At 42.0% G+C, this 20,464-nt stretch overlaps 2 protein-coding genes across 2 annotated transcripts; both read left to right on the plus strand.

Annotated features, from left to right (window-relative positions):
- Positions 1-38: 38 nt before the first annotated feature.
- On the plus strand, positions 39-8,694 carry LOC147796515 (uncharacterized). Its single transcript, XM_087147114.1, has 16 exons — positions 39-156; positions 348-387; positions 566-852; positions 1,626-1,915; positions 2,332-2,495; positions 2,630-2,715; positions 3,016-3,109; positions 3,567-3,672; positions 3,834-3,923; positions 4,130-4,217; positions 4,395-4,535; positions 4,776-4,915; positions 5,031-5,243; positions 5,526-5,623; positions 5,988-6,112; positions 6,788-8,694. The coding sequence occupies exons 1-16, from the start codon at positions 54-56 to the stop codon at positions 7,252-7,254; spliced, it is 2,532 nt and encodes an 843-aa protein (XP_087003240.1). The 5' UTR covers positions 39-53; the 3' UTR covers positions 7,255-8,694.
- Positions 8,695-8,884: 190 nt separating this feature from the next.
- On the plus strand, positions 8,885-19,484 carry LOC110979169 (uncharacterized). Its single transcript, XM_022234738.2, has 11 exons — positions 8,885-9,452; positions 12,252-12,437; positions 13,253-13,315; positions 13,914-14,113; positions 14,244-14,592; positions 15,678-15,751; positions 16,320-16,403; positions 16,685-16,817; positions 17,041-17,160; positions 17,762-17,892; positions 18,247-19,484. Exons 1-11 carry the CDS (start codon positions 9,371-9,373, stop codon positions 18,391-18,393), a joined length of 1,569 nt encoding a protein of 522 aa, XP_022090430.2. The 5' UTR covers positions 8,885-9,370; the 3' UTR covers positions 18,394-19,484.
- Positions 19,485-20,464: the final 980 nt, after the last annotated feature.

Here is a 20,464-nt window from a genome sequence, read left to right on the forward strand (position 1 = left end):
ATTTAACCAAATACAACATTTGAAATTTTTAGGGAACAGAAACACTTTTCAGCATGGGAAGAAAGAAAGATCGGAGTGAACTTGGCAAACGTGGACCGGGTAGAAAATCGAAGAAACAAGGAGCGCCAGAAATGCCGAAATTTCTTCAAAGCCAAGGTGAGAAAGTTATATGGACCAATTTACATTGTTGGGAGAAAACCGCTTTAATTTTTACATCGTTCTAATGGTATCTTTAAATGTATCAAAGTATTCAGCATCTTGTAGCACGAGCTTGTCGCCTTCTCAGTAATGTATTGCATGCTTTGTGTTTGTTATTTTCAATCATATTAAAATTTTTTACTTAACAGATGAAACTGAGAAACGATTGGGGCATCGATCTCGACAAAGGTAGAGTTGAATTAGTTGATCACAAGAAGAATATATTAACCAGACACCACATTTCTGGCTCTACAAATATGTTGCCTGGTGTCCACTGGTACATGTATGTGACATTCCAAATTTCCATAACTACAACATGTACATGTAAATGAATCATTCCGTTTCCATGTACACAAAACATCTGCAGGATTATCAAGAGGGTCGGCAAGGCTCAACTCCAGCAACAGCACCAGCAGGTGAACAAGCAGAAGCAAGTGCAGAACAGAAAGCTGCAGCAGCAACAACTGAAACTGCAGCAATCAAAAGGGGAGAAAAAAGCCTCGAGCACCCCCAAGAAACCTGTGACGGAGATGGACAGTGACGGGGGAGGAAGCGACGGGGGATGGAGCGATGATGGGGAGTGGCTCGATGATGAGGCAGAGGAAGTAGAAGATGACGAAGAGAGCGATCAAGAAGAGGAGGGATCAGACGAAGGTAAAGACAAGCCACCCACGAGGCGGTCCAGTTCCACAGAACTGTTAACCACAGAAGTTTGCTAAAGCACACAGAATACATCATGCTCAGCAAAAGTGGTTGCCGGTCATAATATCATGCAAGAGCTGAGTCTGAAATGGGCTTCCAGAGCTGCGGATATGTCTTTTGTCACCTACCTATTTCCAGTGGAGCAAAGACAAAGATTTGGATACCCCCAAAGTACATCGTTTGAGGGAAGTTCTCTGCTCATTTTCAGAAACCATTGCCACATTTCTTTGCCTTAACCCTCCTTTGGTTTTACAGCACAAATGTGCACAAATGCCCACAGTCACTGGTGAGCATGTAGTTTCTATATGGAACTCAAACATGCACAGGTTCAGTGTGTACACAGTAGATTGCCAGCACAAAATGACCCAGGGTCCTTTGTGCAGTCCTCTTCACTGCATTTGGTTTACTGCACAATTATGCACATGAAACAGTGAAGCACAGTTGTTGGGCAGCACAAAAGTGCAATCTGATATTCCTGTGAGGGACTGTTGGTGCAGTGCACAACAGGACACAGCTGTGCTTCTTTGAGGTGTTCACCAAATGACCCAAAGAGTGACTTCAGCATAGGAGGGTTAAAACTGTCACAGAATGTGAAACTTCTTACAGATATCTTGGTTGTAACTTTCTCTACCTGTCAAGGCCCTCTCAGAACCTTGTGCATGTGGAAGAATCTGGCACAGCTAAGGTTGAACATGACTTTTTAAAATCACTTTTATGTCCTAAAGATATAGAGTATGATTTCGGTGATGACGATGAGGAAAACGAAGAAGATGTGGATGAAGAAGACATTGAAGAAGCAGAGAGCGGCGAAGATGAATTCGCAGACAGCGATGACATGGAAGAGATGGCCAGCAAAGGCTTCACTGATGACAACAAAGAGTGGTTGACACCTGCCCCCGTCAAGAAAGCCCGGGCCGAAAAGAAGAAAACAGTACCTCTGAATCTTCTTGAGGATGACGAAGATGAGGCTGTGGAGGAGAACGAGGAAGATGAGGAGGACTCGGATGACGACATGGTACGTTGATGTTTTGTCTTGGGTGAGAAGTCAGAAAGGCTCACAGAATGCTTGGAAGGCTTTGATTGAATCATCTCCGGCTCATTGTGAAGAGTGGACCATTGGGAGTCGCAAGTACTTGGAACAACACTGGATCTTTGTTCCTCATTTTGAAAGAGCATGTTAAAATGGAAGTCATGGCTCTTGGGCCTCAGTCAGAGAGGACAATTTTTCTTAGTTTGTACTTTAGACTTTTATAGGGATCTTTTAGATAGGGTCTGATTTCTCCTCAATCTTCCTATTTGCAGTGTAAATACATACTGGTTGTATCTTCCTCAATCCTATAATTCCCCTGAAATCTTTCTCGTTTGTTATGAAGTGCTTGATAAGAGACAAACTATGTCCAAATTGTATTTATGTCACTATCTTTCTTCCAGCCTGCTGATGACTTTGGACCCATGGGATCTGACTCGGATGAAGACTCAGAAGATGACGATGATGCAGATGACAGCGATGAGGCAGAGGATGATCAAGATGATGAGGACCTTCTCCCCATTGAGAAGGCCTCCAAGAAACTGGACAAAAAGATCAAGAGACAGAAGTGAGCCTCGAAATGTGGCACTCACGAAAAAAAAGCTTTCCTAAAACTGTGCTGAAGCTGATTTACAATTTCACTGAAATAAAATAAAAGTAGTTTTATTCTTGTAATTTTGTTTTTTTCTTCACCTCTGACAGGAAATTGGCTGAGGCTGAACTAAGAGCCAACACAGCTCTGTATGACATGTTCCACCTGCCTACGCCAGAGGAATTGGAAGTAGAAAATATCCTTTATAAAATTGAAAAATAGACGATTTCTTTTACTTGAACAATTATGCATATGGATGTCAGAATACGAAATTGTACTTTCCGTGACCCTTTTTTACTGTCACTTGTTCGAAATAAAAATTCATGTTTTTACCTGTACTGAGACAACTTTTTTCTATGGCCAGTATTCCTCAGAAAATGGCTCCACAATTTTCGATACTTATCCCCTCCCCGCGCCCAAAAAAAATCCAACTTGTGCACTAATAGTCACTTTATATGACGCTGCCTTGTTTTGAAATTCCTTAATGGTTTGCCACGGAATCGACCTCTTGATATGAGTCAGGTGCACCAGAGGATCAAGGAGGTGATGGAAGTGTTGGGAGACTTCAGGACAAGAAGGGAACCAGACCGGTCTGTGGAAAGATTATCAGAGAATTGGAATGATTGTATTATTGCCTGGTAGTGGGTTTCAACTTCAAAGTGTTACCTTTTCTGGCATTGGGTTAACTCTAACCGTCTCATATTGACTAAATTCCAACTCTATGTTTTGATTTGGGACTCGAGAGAGCCCCTGCACTGTTACTTGACAGGTCAGGTCCTACTAAAAGCCAAGAATAGCTAAAAGGAAACGTCCAAAATTTTTAATCTTCTTACACAGTCAAATTCAGGTACATATACCATGTTGACTTGTGTGCACTGTTATCAAGGCTGATATGTCTGTAGCAGATTTGTTGGCCAATGGAGAGGTTTTACCAACAAGCCGATTTGAGTATTAGAGCCTTTGCTGTATTCCTGAATACTAGATTCTGTCGGGAGCAAAAGCCAACTCCATCGGCAAACCTCTGTTAAGATATCTGTTTGTTCACAGATCCCGTGCCGAATATATCTCCATTCTGCGCCAGGACCTGATGACGTACTATAGCTACAATGAATACCTCCTGGACAAGATAATGGACATTTTCCCCATGACTGAGGTAATGAGAAAAGTCTAAATCATGGACGTCTTGTCACCATTTTCTGATATTGGTACCCTCCCCAAAAGTTGCCCTTTAGATGGGGGCATTGTCAGTGGAACCGTTTTCTCACCTAACAATGGAAATCAAGTCACCTTTGATTGTTTACTTTTTCATCCCAGCTGATTGAGTTTCTGGAAGCGAATGAGGTCCAACGTCCAGTCACAATACGAACCAACACGCTGAAGACGAGACGTAGGGATCTTGCTCAGGTGCCAACAAATTTCCTTCCCTCCCCTTCAAAACACTTCACCCATACTTTCCTCTTGCTTCATTTTCACTTTTATAGAACGTATGTTCCTTAAGACCCACGAATATTTCAGGAGTTGCTCAAGAAATTAATATTTAATGATACGTGTTATTTTCCACAGTCAGTACCTGCTGTCCCATTGAACTTTTTGCTGTTAACCTGTTTCAGGCACTCATCAACAGGGGCGTGAACCTTGATCCCTTGGCCAAATGGTCAAAGGTCGGTCTGGTGATTTTCGATTCCTCTGTTCCAATCGGTAAGTTTGCCCATGCGCAAAAGTTTATTGTTATCTTGGGTTCAAAGACAGTGAGCGTTGCACTTGAAAAGTCGGTTATGAACTGGTTATTTCCTAGAGCAGGTCACAAATGTCTGTATTGTATCGTGAACATTTGTAATTCTGTTGCCTAAGAATTCGCATCTCTTTTAACGATAGGTGCGACCCCTGAGTATCTGGCCGGTCACTATGTGCTGCAGGGAGCATCCAGCTTCCTACCCGTCATGGCACTCGCTCCTCAGGAGAAGGAGAAAATCCTGGATATGTGCTCTGCACCCGGTGGCAAAACAACTTACATTGGTAAGAGAGTACATTTGTGGTCTGTTTGTACACATTTTCTGATCTAGCTGGGGAATCTCGTTCCTTGTGTCCATGAGCAAGACGCTTTGCTGCGATTGCTTCCAACCAAATTGGAACAATAGGTATCAAGTGGTTGTGTTTAGTGCACTATGCTATAAAAAGTCTTCAGCTCATCAGTAAAGATAGTCAGGTTTTGAAGATGCATGAAGATGACAGAATCTCTTGTCTTTGGTCCTCAAGCTGCGTTAATGAAGAACACAGGTCTGCTGTTTGCCAATGATGCTAACAAAGACAGAGTCAGAGCAGTAGTAGGCAACATCCATCGCTGTGGCATCACCAACACGGTGGTGTCCAACGAAGATGGCCGGTCGTTCCCCAAGGTGGGTTGATGGCTTTTGAGGGCTATAAATGACTTTTAACCTTTCAAAGTAGACCTTTTGGATACCTGGTTTCCAAGGTGTTTAACCCAAAAGTTTGATCTCTCTGTTGTTCTAGATCACCGGAGGCTTTGATCGTGCCTTGGTGGATGCTCCTTGTAGCGGAACGGGCGTCATCTCTAAGGATGAATCCGTCAAATCCAGCAAGGATCACCTGGACATCCAGAAGTGTGCTCATCTCCAGAAGCAGCTGATTCTAGCAGCCATCGACTCCGTGGATGCCAAGTCATCCAGCGGGGGCTATATTGTCTACTCAACATGCTCCATCATGGTGGGTCAGATTTTATTTTTTAATAAACCCGAGGGAGTCCTTGTTCCTCTTTTAGAGGCATTGTATTTTCACAGGGTTTCCTACGTTCTTATGTTCCTGGGCAAGGCAGTTTCCAATGATCATCTATCTAAGGGTTAAAGACAACTCAAATATAGTCCCTATTGGTTGGTATTGAAATGTTCAATGCCTCTGTCTTGAAAACTTTACCAAATAATCTACCGGTTTATTTCACTTAGAGATACAAATACATGATATGTGACCGTATGTATCTGTTTTTTAAAGGTCGAGGAGAATGAGTGCGTGATAGACTACGCTTTGAAGAAACGCTGCATCAAGGTGGTTCCAACAGGTTTGGACTTTGGCAAAGAAGGCTTTACAAAGTAGGTGCAGCAAAAAGTGTGCACTCATTGTTTCACTTTGGTAACAATCAGTTGAGAACCAAAAAAAAACCGAGTTTTGCCTTCCACCTCCGAGACACTGTATCGTTGCATGTTGTCCTATTTCCACTTCTTTGCAAAATGAACCGTTTTGTTTCTGGGAAAGTTATTTCTCATTTCATGAAATCTTACACAGGACCCACATCTTGGACCATGCAAATGACACTTTTACTCACTGTACTAATGGCATCTTCAGCTCGTTGATTGTCCTTTTGCTAGGTCACATTTTTGCTCGATATACGGGCCTTTGGAGTTGAAAAGGTCTGTGCTCAATCTCCTGTGTTTTTGGAAAACTTTCCTTCTTCAGGATAAAGGAGAGGCATTTCCATCCATCTCTGAAGCTGACCCGCCGATTCTACCCACACACCCACAATATGGACGGCTTTTTTGTGGCCAAACTCAAGAAATACTCCAACAAGATACCAGGCGCAGGTGAGTCAAACTGTCTTGCTGGGCTGTGGATGTGAAACATAGTGACCGTTAACGTGTCTTAACATGCTCGGGCAAAATCAGCCCACCAATTCTCCGTGGTTAGAACTGGTCCAATCAGGGGGTAATTCTCAAAATTCTTAATAGTTCAGCCTTTTGGAAATTTTGCCTGAAGTCGGGCACGAGTGAAAACTTATTTAGAATAGTGGCCAGTATACAGTTAGTATCCCTTGTTGACCAAGGTGGCGATATTATGATTACAATCACAGTTCCTCTTTTGTCTCGCTGATCGTTAATGGATTGCTGTGACAATTTTTACTGCTTTCTCAAGAAGTAGGTACTGTATGGAAATGAAACTTTCCTGGGTGACTTTAATTGTATCATTCTTGATAATTTTGCCTATGAATCAGCATTCCCTTGACAAAAACCGATCTGTCACCCTGTCTTTAATTAACAAAGTAACAGTTTTCCATACAAGCCACTTAATGTGGGAATTATAAATTAGTTGTCTTGTTTTAAAAATATTCCAAAAAATCAGACTTTTGAAACCGGTAAAAAGTTTGGAAGGATTCTCGTACCCAGTGCGAGGCATTTATAGTTTAAAGTTGCTACATGAAAATACATTCAATGTTTTACATTATTTATTTCTTTTGTTTCATTTCATTGTCCTCATAACAGAGGACGCAGAGAAGGTAGACATGGATGAGGAAACTGGGAAAGCAACGGCCAGTGAAGAAAAGGAGGAGGCTGTTCAAAGTCCAGAGGAAGCTGAGGCAGCAGACCCCGAGCCTGTAGCTATAGTACAGCACACAGCTGCCCATAAAAGGAGCAGGTATTTTGCCCGCCGGAAACGGAAGGGCGTGGAGAGTGGGGGAGCTGGAAACAAGGAAAATGTTGGCGGAAAAAGGAAGGAAACGTCAAAAGGAGGAAAAGGGACTCCTGGGCCAAAGTCAGACTCCAAACCCCCCGACACATCCCTGCCAAGGAAAGGTAGCAAAGGGAAAAAGAGGACTCATTCCCCCAAGGGGCCCATTCTGAAATCCCCTGGTGGTGGGGACAAAGTGACTGGGAAACTGAAGAAACAAGGCGGCGATGGTGCGGGGTCTTCTGCTGGTGGCAAGAAGAGAAGAAAAGATGCTAACTGAGAAACTTGAGACTGAAAGAGTCTCTCTCTAATGGGCAAGTCAGTGGGTTGAGGGATAGATGAGGGGTGTAACAAGGTGAGACAAAGTCTGTCACAGGATGAACTGGGAGATTTTTAAGTTTCCTCATCACGGAAAGCCTCAGTTTTGTAACACAAACTTGTAGGAACAGCCATCCTTTCTTTTACTCTCCACACTTCTGAAGGAACCATAGAAGGATCAAATGAGGCAAGAACTTCACCTTGGATTAAATGCTTCAGTCCCTCAGTAGCCTCCATAGGTCACCATCCCCTGCAAATGGGTATGCTTCAGTCCCTCAGTAGCCTCCATAGGTCACCATCCCCTGCAAATGGGTATGCTTCAGTCCCTCAGTAGCCTCCATAGGTCACCATCCCCTGCAAATGGGTATGCTTCAGTCCCTCAGTAGCCTCCATAGGTCACCATCCCCTGCAAAGGGGTATGCTTCAGTCCCTCAGTAGCCTCCATAGGTCACCATCCCCTGCAAAGGGGTATGCTTCAGTCCCTCAGTAGCCTCCGTAGATCACCCTGCCCTACAAACGGGTATGCTTCAGTCCCTCAGTAGCCTCGGTAGATCACCCTGCCCTACAAATGGGTATGCTTCAGTCTCTCAGTAGCCTCCGTAGATCACCCTGCCCTACAAATGGGTATGCTTCAGTCCCTCAGTAGCCTCGGTAGATCACCCTGCCCTACAAATGGGTATGCTTCAGTCCCTCAGTAGCCTCCGTAGATCACCCTGCCCTACAAACGGGTATGCTTCAGTCCCTCAGTAGCCTCGGTAGATCACCCTGCCCTACAAACGGGTATGCTTCAGTCCCTCAATAGCCTCCGTAGATCACCCTGCCCTACAAATGGGTATGCTTCAGTCCCTGAGTAGCCTCCGTAGATCACTGTGCCCTGCAAATGGGTATGGTTCACTACTTGATTCAGGCCTGAGTCTGGAAATTATTCTGTTTGCGATTCCATGTCAAAAATACTGTTGTTGTCTAGAGAAATCCAACAACCTAATAGAGAAAAATACTCTGTAGTTTTTACTTTGAACACTTTCCAAAGTATGGCATGTACTTTTTATGTCATTTTTGTTTTTTTACTTTATAAAGGTTAACTGTTAATCTTAGAATCTCTTTCCAGAAATTAAAATAATTTGTGCACAAAAGTTTCTTTTCATTGCTAATTTCAAACCAGGTGTTCCACGTTTGAGATTTTGTACATTACTATCAAGGTCAATCAGTTTTGAAAAGATATATCCTGTGAATATAAAATAGATCTGAATTTTCAAAATACCTCTGCCTGTTTAGTTTTTAAACAGTATTTTGATAGTCTGTTGTCAAGTCTTTTGTTTTCATCATTCGAAATAATTTTCAAGATACAGATAAAAACTCAAGTAGTGTAATTAAAATTAAAATGGTTATTCTTTTGTTTTAATTAACTAGTACAATGTGATTTGTAAGCATTTTGCAGCATGTTCTAGTTCTACATATATTTCTGAAAAACTGTAGATTGGTGTTTTGATATCACCCTTTTAGGCGCCTTAATGAGTCAGGGGTTGGGTGACATAATACAGACTAGTACACGATTGGTTTATTTGTGTGATTTGAAAGCTTTGAAAGTGAAAGATAGGGTCAAGTATGGCCCAAAATTGGGACCGTCCAGAGGCCTTCTGCCAACAGGACCCCAACAATAATATAACTTGAAAAGGTCTTTTTGAAAGTTGCTTAGAGGAAAATTTCTTAAGTTTTGATCGATCATCGAATGAAAATTGAAAATCAAAGGGAAGACCAAAACAGTGCCTCCAATTTTAAACTTGTTGGGACGCTCAAATTTGGCATGCCCTTGCCACCATAGAGACGAGTTTTGTTCCTCCGTGCTAGTGCTTTGAGCTAGCAAGGTTGGACAGCGCCCTCAAGAAGCTCGAGCTCGCGGGGCGGCCCGGCCCACCGTTACCGCGCCGTACCGTTACACGCACCGGCACCGCCGTGGGCACTGTGACAGTGCCAATTTTAGTACATGTGATTGTATCGAGATTGGGTATGTATGTAAGTTAGGGGAACATTATTTGTGATATTCGTTTAAACTTCCCCAGTCCAGTCAGCCGAGAGCCATGGGGATGACTTTGAAGACCAAGAAGCGACTCACATTCGTGGCGCAATCAGTCTTCTTTTTATTTGGTGGGATTGAATACGGTAAGTATGCATCATGTCACATTGTCAGCTGTTCAGCAGGTGCAGCTCCCATTTGCATCATTATCAGCATGATCGGTGTGGTTGTGGCTTTTCCTTCCTCTAGTGAGAGTAACGGCAGTCTTTCCCAATTTCAAGTAGGCTACCTACACGTACTGTACATGTATGTGCTTGTTCTAGCTAGACCCTGCCCACATGCACGTGCGCCAAAATTTGAAGGAATTTCACTTGTATTTAATCTGTCAGTCTGTCACTTATAAATGCTTCTTAAGTCATGTAAGTTCAGAAGTTACAAGCAACACTTTCTGAGACTGCAGTAAGTTAAAAAAAAAAAAGCAGGCCAGAGTGCCATATACGGGTGCCAGTTATTATTCCCTTCGGTGACCTACATCAAGGCATGGTAGGCCTACTAGTACCACATGTGTATTTGCCACCAGAAAGCAAAACATGTCCGCAAAGGTTCAATTGGAAAGATGCCGCTTGGTACTCTGTGCACAAACCCTATGATTAAGCTTTAGCTTTATTTTCAGCTTGACGAAATATGTCAAAAACGCTTCATGATAAGGTTGAGAGGGTCAAAGGTAGTTTCTTGATGACAGAATAAGATAATAAATTGTAGTTTTACAAGCCGTGTTGATAATGTAAATAATACATGTATTTTTATGGTTGTGTGAGTGTGTGTGGTCTGGAAACATGCTCACCATTTTGTGAAAATGTATGTAGCAGATTTCCATTGCGTTGATCTCGTAGGATTATTTTGATTTGAAGTACTTGATCTCATGATTTATCCACCGCAAAGTGTTTGCATGTTACTGCCGGTCACAAAAATTGTACTTTTAAACTTAGTACAAGTTGATGGAACGGTGGAGATCTGTAGAAACACTTCAGTTTCAATAGAGGGGTTGCACGGAGCGCCCTCACAGAGGACAGGTCTTTGATATGCTTGAGTAGACCCTATATCTCTTCATTGTCATTAAATCTAAATAAGAAACGTGTCCTCTGTGAGGGCGCTCCATGCAGCCCAGGTCTGTTCAATTAAATTTCCTTCTCATGGCAAAATACATGTGCAGGTACTAACAATGTATGAAATAAACAGGCCTCTAGAGGTGGCAAAACCTTAAAACAGAGCTTGTGTCAGGCATATACCATAACAAAAAACAAACAAGACAATACAAAAGAAACAACCCTAAAAAGTTTCTGTTTGGATTTGTAGGATTGAGGAAGGTACATGTGAGCCCAGCCTGTCACTTATTACACAAGTACTCCTTGAAAGCTCAAATACACTGAGGAATGTTCCTCCCGGGGTTGGTGCCCTGTGAAGATTAATCTTCATGTAGGTTCCTAGCAGATATGCACAGTACATGTGTATGGTACCTAGGGAGTTTGGTTTAATAAAAGGATAAACATGTGCAGTGTCCCTATGAGTTACATAATGATATGACCTCCCTTTTGATCCCAGATCATATCTGGATAAGAAAGGAAGTAGTGTACAAAACTCATGTTGCCTCTCTCTCTGTCCTATACGTACATAAATGCATTCAGATATGTACTGTACATGTACTGGGCATATGATGTTCTTATAAATTTATCCCTAACCCCCTAGGGACCATTGAAATCCTGCATAACCTTGTTGGGTTCAGCATGGTTAGGGTTTTAACCATAAGCCCCCAAAAGTGCTCTTATCAGCACCACACAAGGGGCCATTTATAATGCTGTAATGGCAGACTGCACAAATTTGATGCATGCCAAGGGGGTGTAATATTCAAGGCTACAGGGGATCGGACCATCGCACCTGTACGTGCACCTGTACATGTACCATACACACAATAGAAAAAAGTGCCAATAGAAGTAGAGAAATATTTTCCTATTGAATTACAGAGTCATGAAAGCCTGCCCTTCTCAGCAATCATCCGTCAGATTTTAATCAGAGATTCCAAGCAATATCTTTCCATTGTTGTAATTGTAGGATGGCCTTAAGTGAGATTATCTGTTTTCGTTGGGGTTGATAACAAGAAATCATTATTTAAATACATGTACATGTCTACCGTGCCTCTCTTGTTGTCCTGAAGGAGAACTGATAACAGAAAGCATGAATATCTGGTTTTTCACTTCATCTCATCTGTAAATAATTGGCAGGAATTTGTTCTGGGCAGCGTTTTTAAGATCTGAAGAGCTTTATCGAGCCATTTTAATAATTTTGGTTTTATTTTTACCATGGCTTGTTTTTCACTTTTGAAAACTTGATGTTGTTTTGTCAAACCAACATGTACAGCCTGCCCTTACACAATAAGACAAAAAATAACTTCATCATGTTCATGTACTTGAAAAATCAGTCCAAGTTTTGTCAGTTTGTATTTTGAAGAAGAGTCCTTTTACTCCAGGTTGCTGGCTCAGCTTAGGCTACATCTGAATCTCTTGTCTAGAGCTAGGTCTATGTCTTCGCTCCATTTGAAATGTGTGGAAACATGCAGAAAATAGACCTAGCAGTAGCTCTGGAAGCCCGTTTCGGACACGGCCTTAATTCCATTTCAGCTACGAACTCAATGATGTAAAAAGAAATACAAACCATTACCTGACATACATGTAGGCAAGGGGGCATTTGCTACCCTTTTCTTAAAATAATATCTCCTCCCACCCCATTTTTGAATCCCCATCTCTGGATAGGTCTGTAGCTCTACCCTTACTCCACCTGTTCAAAAACTCTGTTCTTGAAGGAAATGTTTGATTGTTAATGAAACAACATGTAGTTTTCTTTCCTCATAGTAAGTTGTAATTTAGTTTTGTCTTGGTTTGTAATTCCAGCTGTTGTTCTGCCAACACTCAATGAGTACCTGGGCCATCTGGACGGCGATGCCACGTTCTTTGGCATTGTCATGGCTGCATTCAGCTTCAGTGGGCTGCTGATGTCGCCCCTCTACGGTCTCATCCAGGACCGCTTCAAGAAAACCAAAATTCTCATTTTGTTTGCGAATCTCTGGGAAATAGGGGGTGAGTGTGAATGATGGATGCTGTACTATTATAGCCCGGTACTAACTCCAGTCACCTTGTTCAGCGCTATGGACAACCAAAGCCCATTTTAGCTCAAATCCTTGCCTACCTTGGCCAAGCCCACCCCAACCTAGTCCAGCCCTGCCCAACCTAATTTAGCTCAGCCCAACACCTCCCCACCCCAGTCTAGCATAGCCCAGCTCAGCCCAGCTCAACCCAACTCACCTCACCTCAGCCAACCCAGCCTAGCTCATCCCAACCCAGCCCAGCTTAGCCCAACCAAACTCAGTCCAACCCAACCTACTGGTACGGTACATGTACGTGTATTCCAGCCTGGCTCACCCCAACCCAGCTAAGCCGAGCCGTCATGTACTGTACATGTACACGTACTGTACAATGAGGAGTCAGGAAGGCGTATCGTGTTCCTTTCATCGCTTGCACCTCTGGGGGCCCGGGTTCGAATCCAGCTTGGTCACATGTGGAATGGGTTTTCAGTCCCTACCAGAGTCTGTGGGTTTTCCCTGGAACATTTGCCCAGAGTTTTCCTCCCAGCTCTATCGCTGAACATTTTTTCATTGTCTTCTGAAGTGTTACTTAATTACATCCTGTAATTGGCACTGAATGCATTGTTGAAGGATCAGATATAAATTCATTAATAAATAAATGTAGCTTTTTCCAAACCAGCCCACATAATCCCAGTCCAACCCATCCTGAGTCTAATCTACCCTCGCCATGTTAACCTCATCAACCTTGACACAACCTCCTCAAATTTCCCAGCTGACAAACTCAAGAGCACTCTTTTGTTTCCAATGCAGGCAATTTTCTCTACTTCTACGGAGGTTCTAAATATATTCTGCTCAGCAGTAGGTTAATGTCAGGTAAGAAAATGAACAGTGGAATGAACTGGTTGTTGCATTATCAGTCAATCCAAAATGTTGTCTAGTTGGAAGGTTATTTATAAGTTGATTGCCAGCTGTGAGCATACTCGTAGTAACAGGTGTAACACATTCTTCTGCTATTAGTTTATTTGTTGAAATGAAAGGCTATTGTAATGTAAAGTGAATACTTTGGCATCACCATAGAACACAACAAAGGCACTGCTGGCTGTGGGGGGGACATACACCTGTTTGCATATGCATAAAACGCTTGGCAAATGGGAATGCCTCTTTGAAATTATGCGTGGCAGTCAACGTGTTAAGCTCTAGGAAGAAATTAGTATGTTAACCTGAAGGACATCTTCAGTTCTGGCTGAGCTGAAACTGCTGTTGATTTCTGGAGATTTGTACCACTTTAAAGCAATTTTTGCCAGTGCTAATATCTTGCTCTTTTTGCCAGAAAATGTTCACGGGACCGGCCTTGAAATTGGGCCAGCTTAAGGCATCTGCCTCTGTTGAGGACCAGGTACATGTACATGGCACATATAGGCTTCACTTCATCCATTCATGTCTTCTGATAGTTTCTTTGCTGTCAACGCAGGGGTTGGTGCTGGTGTGGGGTCAGCCATCTTTGCACAGATCTCTCTGACGTCCACTGAGAAAGACCGAGCAGCAGCCCTGTCTATTGCGTCAGCAGCCCGGCAAGTTGGCCTGCTACTGGGCCCGGCCCTCAATCTACCTCTCAACATCTGTGACTTCTACATCGGGCCATTGCATGTCAATAATTTCACAGGACCAGGGGTAAGTTCGAACGCTTGACAAAGAAGTAACTTGGGATGATTTTAGCTTGACCAGAAATAGATTTCAAAGTTAATCCTCTACTTCTGTTGCTCATCAAAGTACCCTTTTTTCTCTCCAAATTTCCTCTCAGTTTGTGATGTGCATCCTCTTCGTCCTGTTGGAGGTTGTCACCCTTTTCTGTTTCTACGACATCCCTCCTCTCAGCGAACAAAACCAGAGCGAGAATGGAGAAGACCAATCGGACGCTGCCTCTATTGGGAATGCGCAAGTTCCCACAGTCCCTACCAACGATAGCTACGCTTGCAGAAATGAAGGTGCAAATGACGACAGTGGCTTGTATGACTCGTACACCACGGACTCGTCGCAAAGTAGAACTCAGAGACTTAACGGTGGACGTGTATTAAACCAGGCTGTCGAAAAGTATGGAGAGACTAGCTCGGATGGTAATGGAGAAACACAGAATTTCTCTAGGCTTCAAGGTGAGTTTATCTTCTTGTGTTGTTGGTCATCAAGATGGATATATTGACAGGGTTTCTCATACCAAAAAAAATTGAGCCCTTTGGAATTGTTCGCAGTTTTTCAGCCCTGATAGGGCATAGCATTCGCAAGTACTGAAGCTCAATAAGCCTTTTGCGAGTTAACTTTGACCCAAATCTGGTACACTGAGTTCTTTAAATTTACGTGAACATAACTTGAATGCTCCTTACTAAAACCACTGTTGCTATACCTCGTGATTCAGGGCAAGGTTATGCTTAGTTACATAAGAGACTCCTTGCAACAATCCACTGTTCTCAATGGACAAGGAGGGCACAAAGGAACCAGTCTATTCCAGAGATGGTGGTCGCTATGCGAAAGCTTGCCCTGAATCACGAGGTACAGCAGCAGCGTCTTTAGTCTGAGGAATTCAAATCCTTATGTTTATGTGCTGTCAGATTACTCAGTGCACCAGATTTTATTCAAATTTTACTCACAAATGGCTTATTTCCGGTTGATGGAGCACATTCTACAGGTGGTTGAAAAAAGGCTTTTTATTTTTGTGTTTATACTTATCTGTACTGGAAGGAAATGTTTTTTGGGGGGAGTTTGAACTTGACTCATGAATTGCATAATTGTGTTGTGGGCACACGGCGTGAGAGCCATTTAAATACTCTGGTTTTCAAGTGTACGCATGCAGCACAGAGTGAGATTTATTTGCAATTGAATGCGCACAAACATACATGTACATGTATGGTATCTACTTACATGTATGTCAAGAATGCTACTGAATGTGGGTACAGGGAAGCCAGAGAGATTAAGGTCTCCTTCGGTGACTGTCATCTTGTACTTGACCATTGCGGTCTTGAGTGAACATGGAGAGCACAATTTCATTAACCCTAACACTCCTCCATCCTTCACCTGTTGGAGGACTGTTAGGGTTCATATCCGATCCCATTCAAACTCATTGGCAGCAACAGAGCTCAGGCCTTCTTCACTGACAATTTACTGCCTTTTACTGTTGGGGTGTTGAGTAAAATTACACTGTACCGAGTACACTGCCTTGTTAATGTCCTCCTACTCATTGCAGTCTTCCTTCAGGAGGAGGTATTGGTTCTTCTAACTGCTCAGTTTGTCTTCATGTTCAACCAAACGTGTCTAGAGGTAAGCCTGCATTGCCTCAGAGATAAGTGCCTTGGGAATTTTTGTAAGCCATACTGCACTTGCTATTGCCTCAAATACAACAGAATCTAGTTGAAGATTTGTGGATATGATAACCCAAAATCATGGGTTTCATGCGGTATCAAGTTGGGATCAACCGATGTAGGTTTTAACTGCCGATCGGATGTCCAATGTTTTTACCGACGATAACTGAAAATGCAACATTAAGAGGATGTAAGCCCTAGGCCTGCTCATAACAACACAAAAACCAGTCTACTCCCTTAAAATTTAAAACTTCAGTTTACACAATGCCGGTAATTGTATGAGTTGTTTGCCTTTATTGTCACTGAGTTGAGAGAATTATGTACCTCATTGCCGCTTGCACGATAGTGTCATGTTGTATGCAAACCCAACACATGCAGTGCATATGTGTACACTACATGTTGAATAGACGCACAACACCTTGGGGCTGAATCACGGCTAGCCTTTAATCAAGGCGCGCATGGCGGTATCAAGGTAAGTATTAATGGATCAATAACTACGTGTCTCTTTATCTTGTTTATATATATAGACTGGTCTGACGGTAATGACGAAGCAGTTGCTGAACTTTGGTGGTGTTGAAAATAGCATCCTGTACGCTGTCGCTGGTGTAGAGGTGGGTTGATAGTCCTTGATTGTAAAGATCTAACTTCTGGCCTTGTGCTTTCAAACTGGAGAGTGGCAGAAATATCCATGAACAGGCATGCAACTTTTGAAAATTGAAAAGTCCAAGTTGCGTGCCTGCACAAAAAGTGGATTGAAACATCCTTTACTTTGACCAAAGAGAATTTTGTCCTGTATTCTTCTCTAAACTAGTCTTCATTTCAGCAGAAAACTGACGTACCGTAAATATCAAGGGTGGTTTGTCATGTTTTGACTTGATCTGCTTTGATCCAGCTTCTCGTCAGTTTAATCATCATCAGATGCCTGAGCAGGGTAATCTCAGACCGCACCATGCTCTTCGGTTCGTTAACACTCGAGATCCTACCGTATATCCTGTTGTTGATATTCTACCCTCATGCCATCCCAGGTAAGTGTCTTCCAGGATCTTACCTCTCTGTCAAAATGCTTCAGGTCTGAAGAATTTTAATGTGCATTAAGTGTTGTTTTACTCCAGGACTCCATGTTTTTTTCCAGAATTTTCAAGGGCTTTTTATTGTATTCTTTGTACAAAAACAACAACAGTAACTGAGCGGATGCGGAATTCATTTACATTTACTGTCAAAAGTTCCTTTTTTCCTCAATTTTTCCAGGGAGAAGCAGAAATCTGTGGTGGTTCGTGACCCTTTTCATTATTCAAGTGTCCGGTTTGGGCTTCCTGTTCATATCCCTTGTTTCTTTGTTCTCCAAGGTCACTCCAGGGGCCATCCAAGGTGAGGCTCAAAAGAAGCCATTTTCGTGTGAATGTGCACAAACTGGTTGGGTCTTCTGTTGGACATCACTCACAGTACATGCTAACGTGAGGGTGGGGCTAGGATCAGTTTAGTGTTTTTCTCATTGTCACCAGTGAGGTACACATGCACCAGCCCATGCCATTCAAGAAGTTGCAATCAGTTGTTAGCCTTTCGGGCGCGTACACTCTTACAAGGAATCTCCAGGGTCCAGCCCAGTTGCTCGACTATAAAAACATGTCCGTCTTTACAGTTGAGTCCACCAAAAGTCAGCGCAAGGTATCCAAGTTTTGCCAAGTCAAGTTGTGAGCTATAAAAATGAACTGACACTTCGATGTACCAGAAGGATTTGCTTGAGGGCTGCCCCAAAAAAAGGAAAATTAAGAGGAAAAAGTAGAAATTTATGCTTGTTGATAACTCCTCGACAGTTCCCTGACCTCAACCTAGTCTCAGTCACTTGTGACCAAACATCTGAACCAACTCGTGTTCAACTTATACATGATAAAGTTTAAGATTGAATTTCCTTCATAGTGTTGCTTGTTATTTTAGCAGACTGAAGCCTACTGTCTTGTTCCTCGCACAGGTTTTGCTCAGGGTATTCGCCGGTCTCTGGGCGGAGTTGGCACCATCATGGGCCCCCTATGGGCGGGTTGTATTGAAAACTGGCCATTTGAGACCTTAGCTATCATGATGGCTCTGTTCATCTTAGTCTGGGTAAGATAATGAAGGATCAGATAATTTGACTCGGTATAGCCAGGTTTTTGAAGTTAGCTTTAATTTTAAACCTTTCCCAAGAAATCTTCTGGTTTTGTGACATGTTTATAGGTAATGTTTGGAGGTACGGAACAATTTCCAAAAATATGAAGTTGAGGCTAGTTTAACACTCCGAATATCTTGGTTTTCTTGCTCAACAACCTGGTCGATGCATTGTTAACCTTAACAGTCCTCAGTCCTCCAACAGGTGAAGGATTGAGGACTGTTAGGGTTAATTTTAATCGAAAACCAATTATCAGGAGGTTGTAATGTGGCAACATCCAGTCAGTTACCTCCCCCCCTTGTTTCTTATAGGGCATGTGCATATTATCATGGAAACGTCTCAGGCCACATTCTGACATTGCGGAGGCAAGACGGGTACCAGCTAGCCTTGAGGTTGATGAGGAAACCAAACCATTGCTTGTCAACTCCAACGAGAATGATTATGGAGTAGTGGCTTGAAATTCGCAACTTGTCACTTTGTTTTGATCAACAAATGTACATACCACACAGTCCTCAGGAACCTGCCTTAGTTTACAAGGCCATATCTGATTGAGTTTTTTGCTGTGGCTTCAGGCTTGCCATAAGCATACTGTAGTGAACAGCCATAGCCATAGATCTTTATCATGATGCTGCCATATTTGTCTTGTTCTCTGTAGACACATTGGCGAGAGTAATACGTGAAGATAAAAGGGAACAGACTATATTTCCTTCCAGCCTCAGTTTGGTCCCATTGCTTTGAATGGTAGAAAAGCAAGATGGCTGCCCCATGAAAGAGGTCTATGATTGGTATAAGTAAACATGCTTTAGTTGTCTTAGCAGTGTTTTTAAATCAGCTCATTCATTAAATGACAAGTCAAGAGTTTGCACTAAAACCAACACAAATGACCATAACAGCCTCAGTTTTTATTGGCATAAATACGTGTATATGGAGGTAATTTTTATATTTGGAGTATGAGATGACTGTATTTATATACTACACTCCATTCAAAAGGGGTGATATTTACGGGTCACAAATAGTGAAGAAATTTTACCATTGCCTGGGCTGAGCGACCTCTCGCTAAAAATGTATGTGATCCTCTCAGGATCCTATAAGATGGCTCAAATTCCAAGGTTGAGAGGACAAGTCTTCAGAGTTTGCAGGGCATGTTAATCAAAGGAGTTCTGCAGCCTTGTCCAGTTGAATCATTCCATCCATTTCGTCAAAGCGACGCCCACAAGCCAATTACTCGTAATTGATACATTTCATGTGCAGATGTTCCTAACATGTTGTGATTTTCTTTAGTTGTGTGTTCTATGTACAATTTTAGACAGTTCAGTTGTCCAGCTGCTTGTGCAGTTTTTCACTTCCAGCTAGACAGGACTGGTTCCAAGTCCTTGATGTCAATTAAACTGAAGAAAGGTTCTTATGCTTTTAACACAATATTCCAAAAGGCTTCGTACAGCAGAACGTTGAATATTTTGTTCTCCGACATTAAAGTTGGAGAACAAAATATTCAACGTTCTGCAAGTATATTTCCGTTTCATGACGGAAGAAAAATGTAGACCGTAGATTGTCCTTTATCCTCTGTAGCCTTGTGGACGCTTCGTTTGTGACGCGCACATATGTAGCAGGAATACTCACTTGATTGATACGTATTCTATTTTCAATGGTTTACTCTGCAAAACATTTTACAGTATTACAGGGAATTTCTGTTGGTGTTTTAATACAGCATCAGTGTATATGTACAATTTGAAATTGAAATAATTTAAAATTAATATTTTGAAGAGTAGTCTATATTTTATGAAGAACGAATTCTGTTTAAGATCAGATGTGAAGATTCTTGTCTTTAAATTTTGATACTATTTTGTACGCATATATTTGATAGTAGATTTTCAGCAATGACATTTGTAATGAACTGAAATACACTACTCAAAAAAAGTTAAGGACCACTTTTTTTATTTTGTGCATACTTTTGTATATGAGATATTCTACTGCTGAATGTCTTTTGCTTCATTGCAGATTTTTTAAAGTTGTTATTCCAATGAGAACACCATCTAGACAAACAAAAAATGAAAGAACTGGACCCCAGTCATTACTTGTTAAAAAGTGAAAATGGAAAAAAAATTACAAGTTAAAACAAAAGTGGTCCATAACTTTTTGGAGTAGTATATATAATGGAATCATTCTCTTGAAGTTTATATTGTATTTCACGGCAACTGTTCGCCTTGTACATTCACTGCATTATTCATTGGATTTCTATTCATTTGAAAAAATAGCAGTGACCAGGATTGACAGAGAGGAGTGATCATCCACCCATCGAGTGCATTTCTGTAGTGGTTGAAATTTGACGAAGGTATCAGGTATTCAAAGAAAAAAAATTTCCCAGTTAATGGTTGAAAATTGGGGTGTTTTTAATTTCACATTTATGGTCTACAAAGATGGTACTCTCTCATAATTGTTTTGTAGCTTAAAAAGCTGCCTCTCAAAGGTTGGCCAAATAGTTTAAAAGGGGTGAGCATTCCAGTTGTTTTTTTTTTAAGTTTATATTAA

Source organism: Acanthaster planci, linkage group LG16 (genome assembly GCF_054643075.1).
Source record: "Acanthaster planci isolate LZ-2023a linkage group LG16, COTS_SCS, whole genome shotgun sequence".
Lineage (NCBI taxonomy): Eukaryota > Metazoa > Echinodermata > Asteroidea > Valvatida > Acanthasteridae > Acanthaster > Acanthaster planci.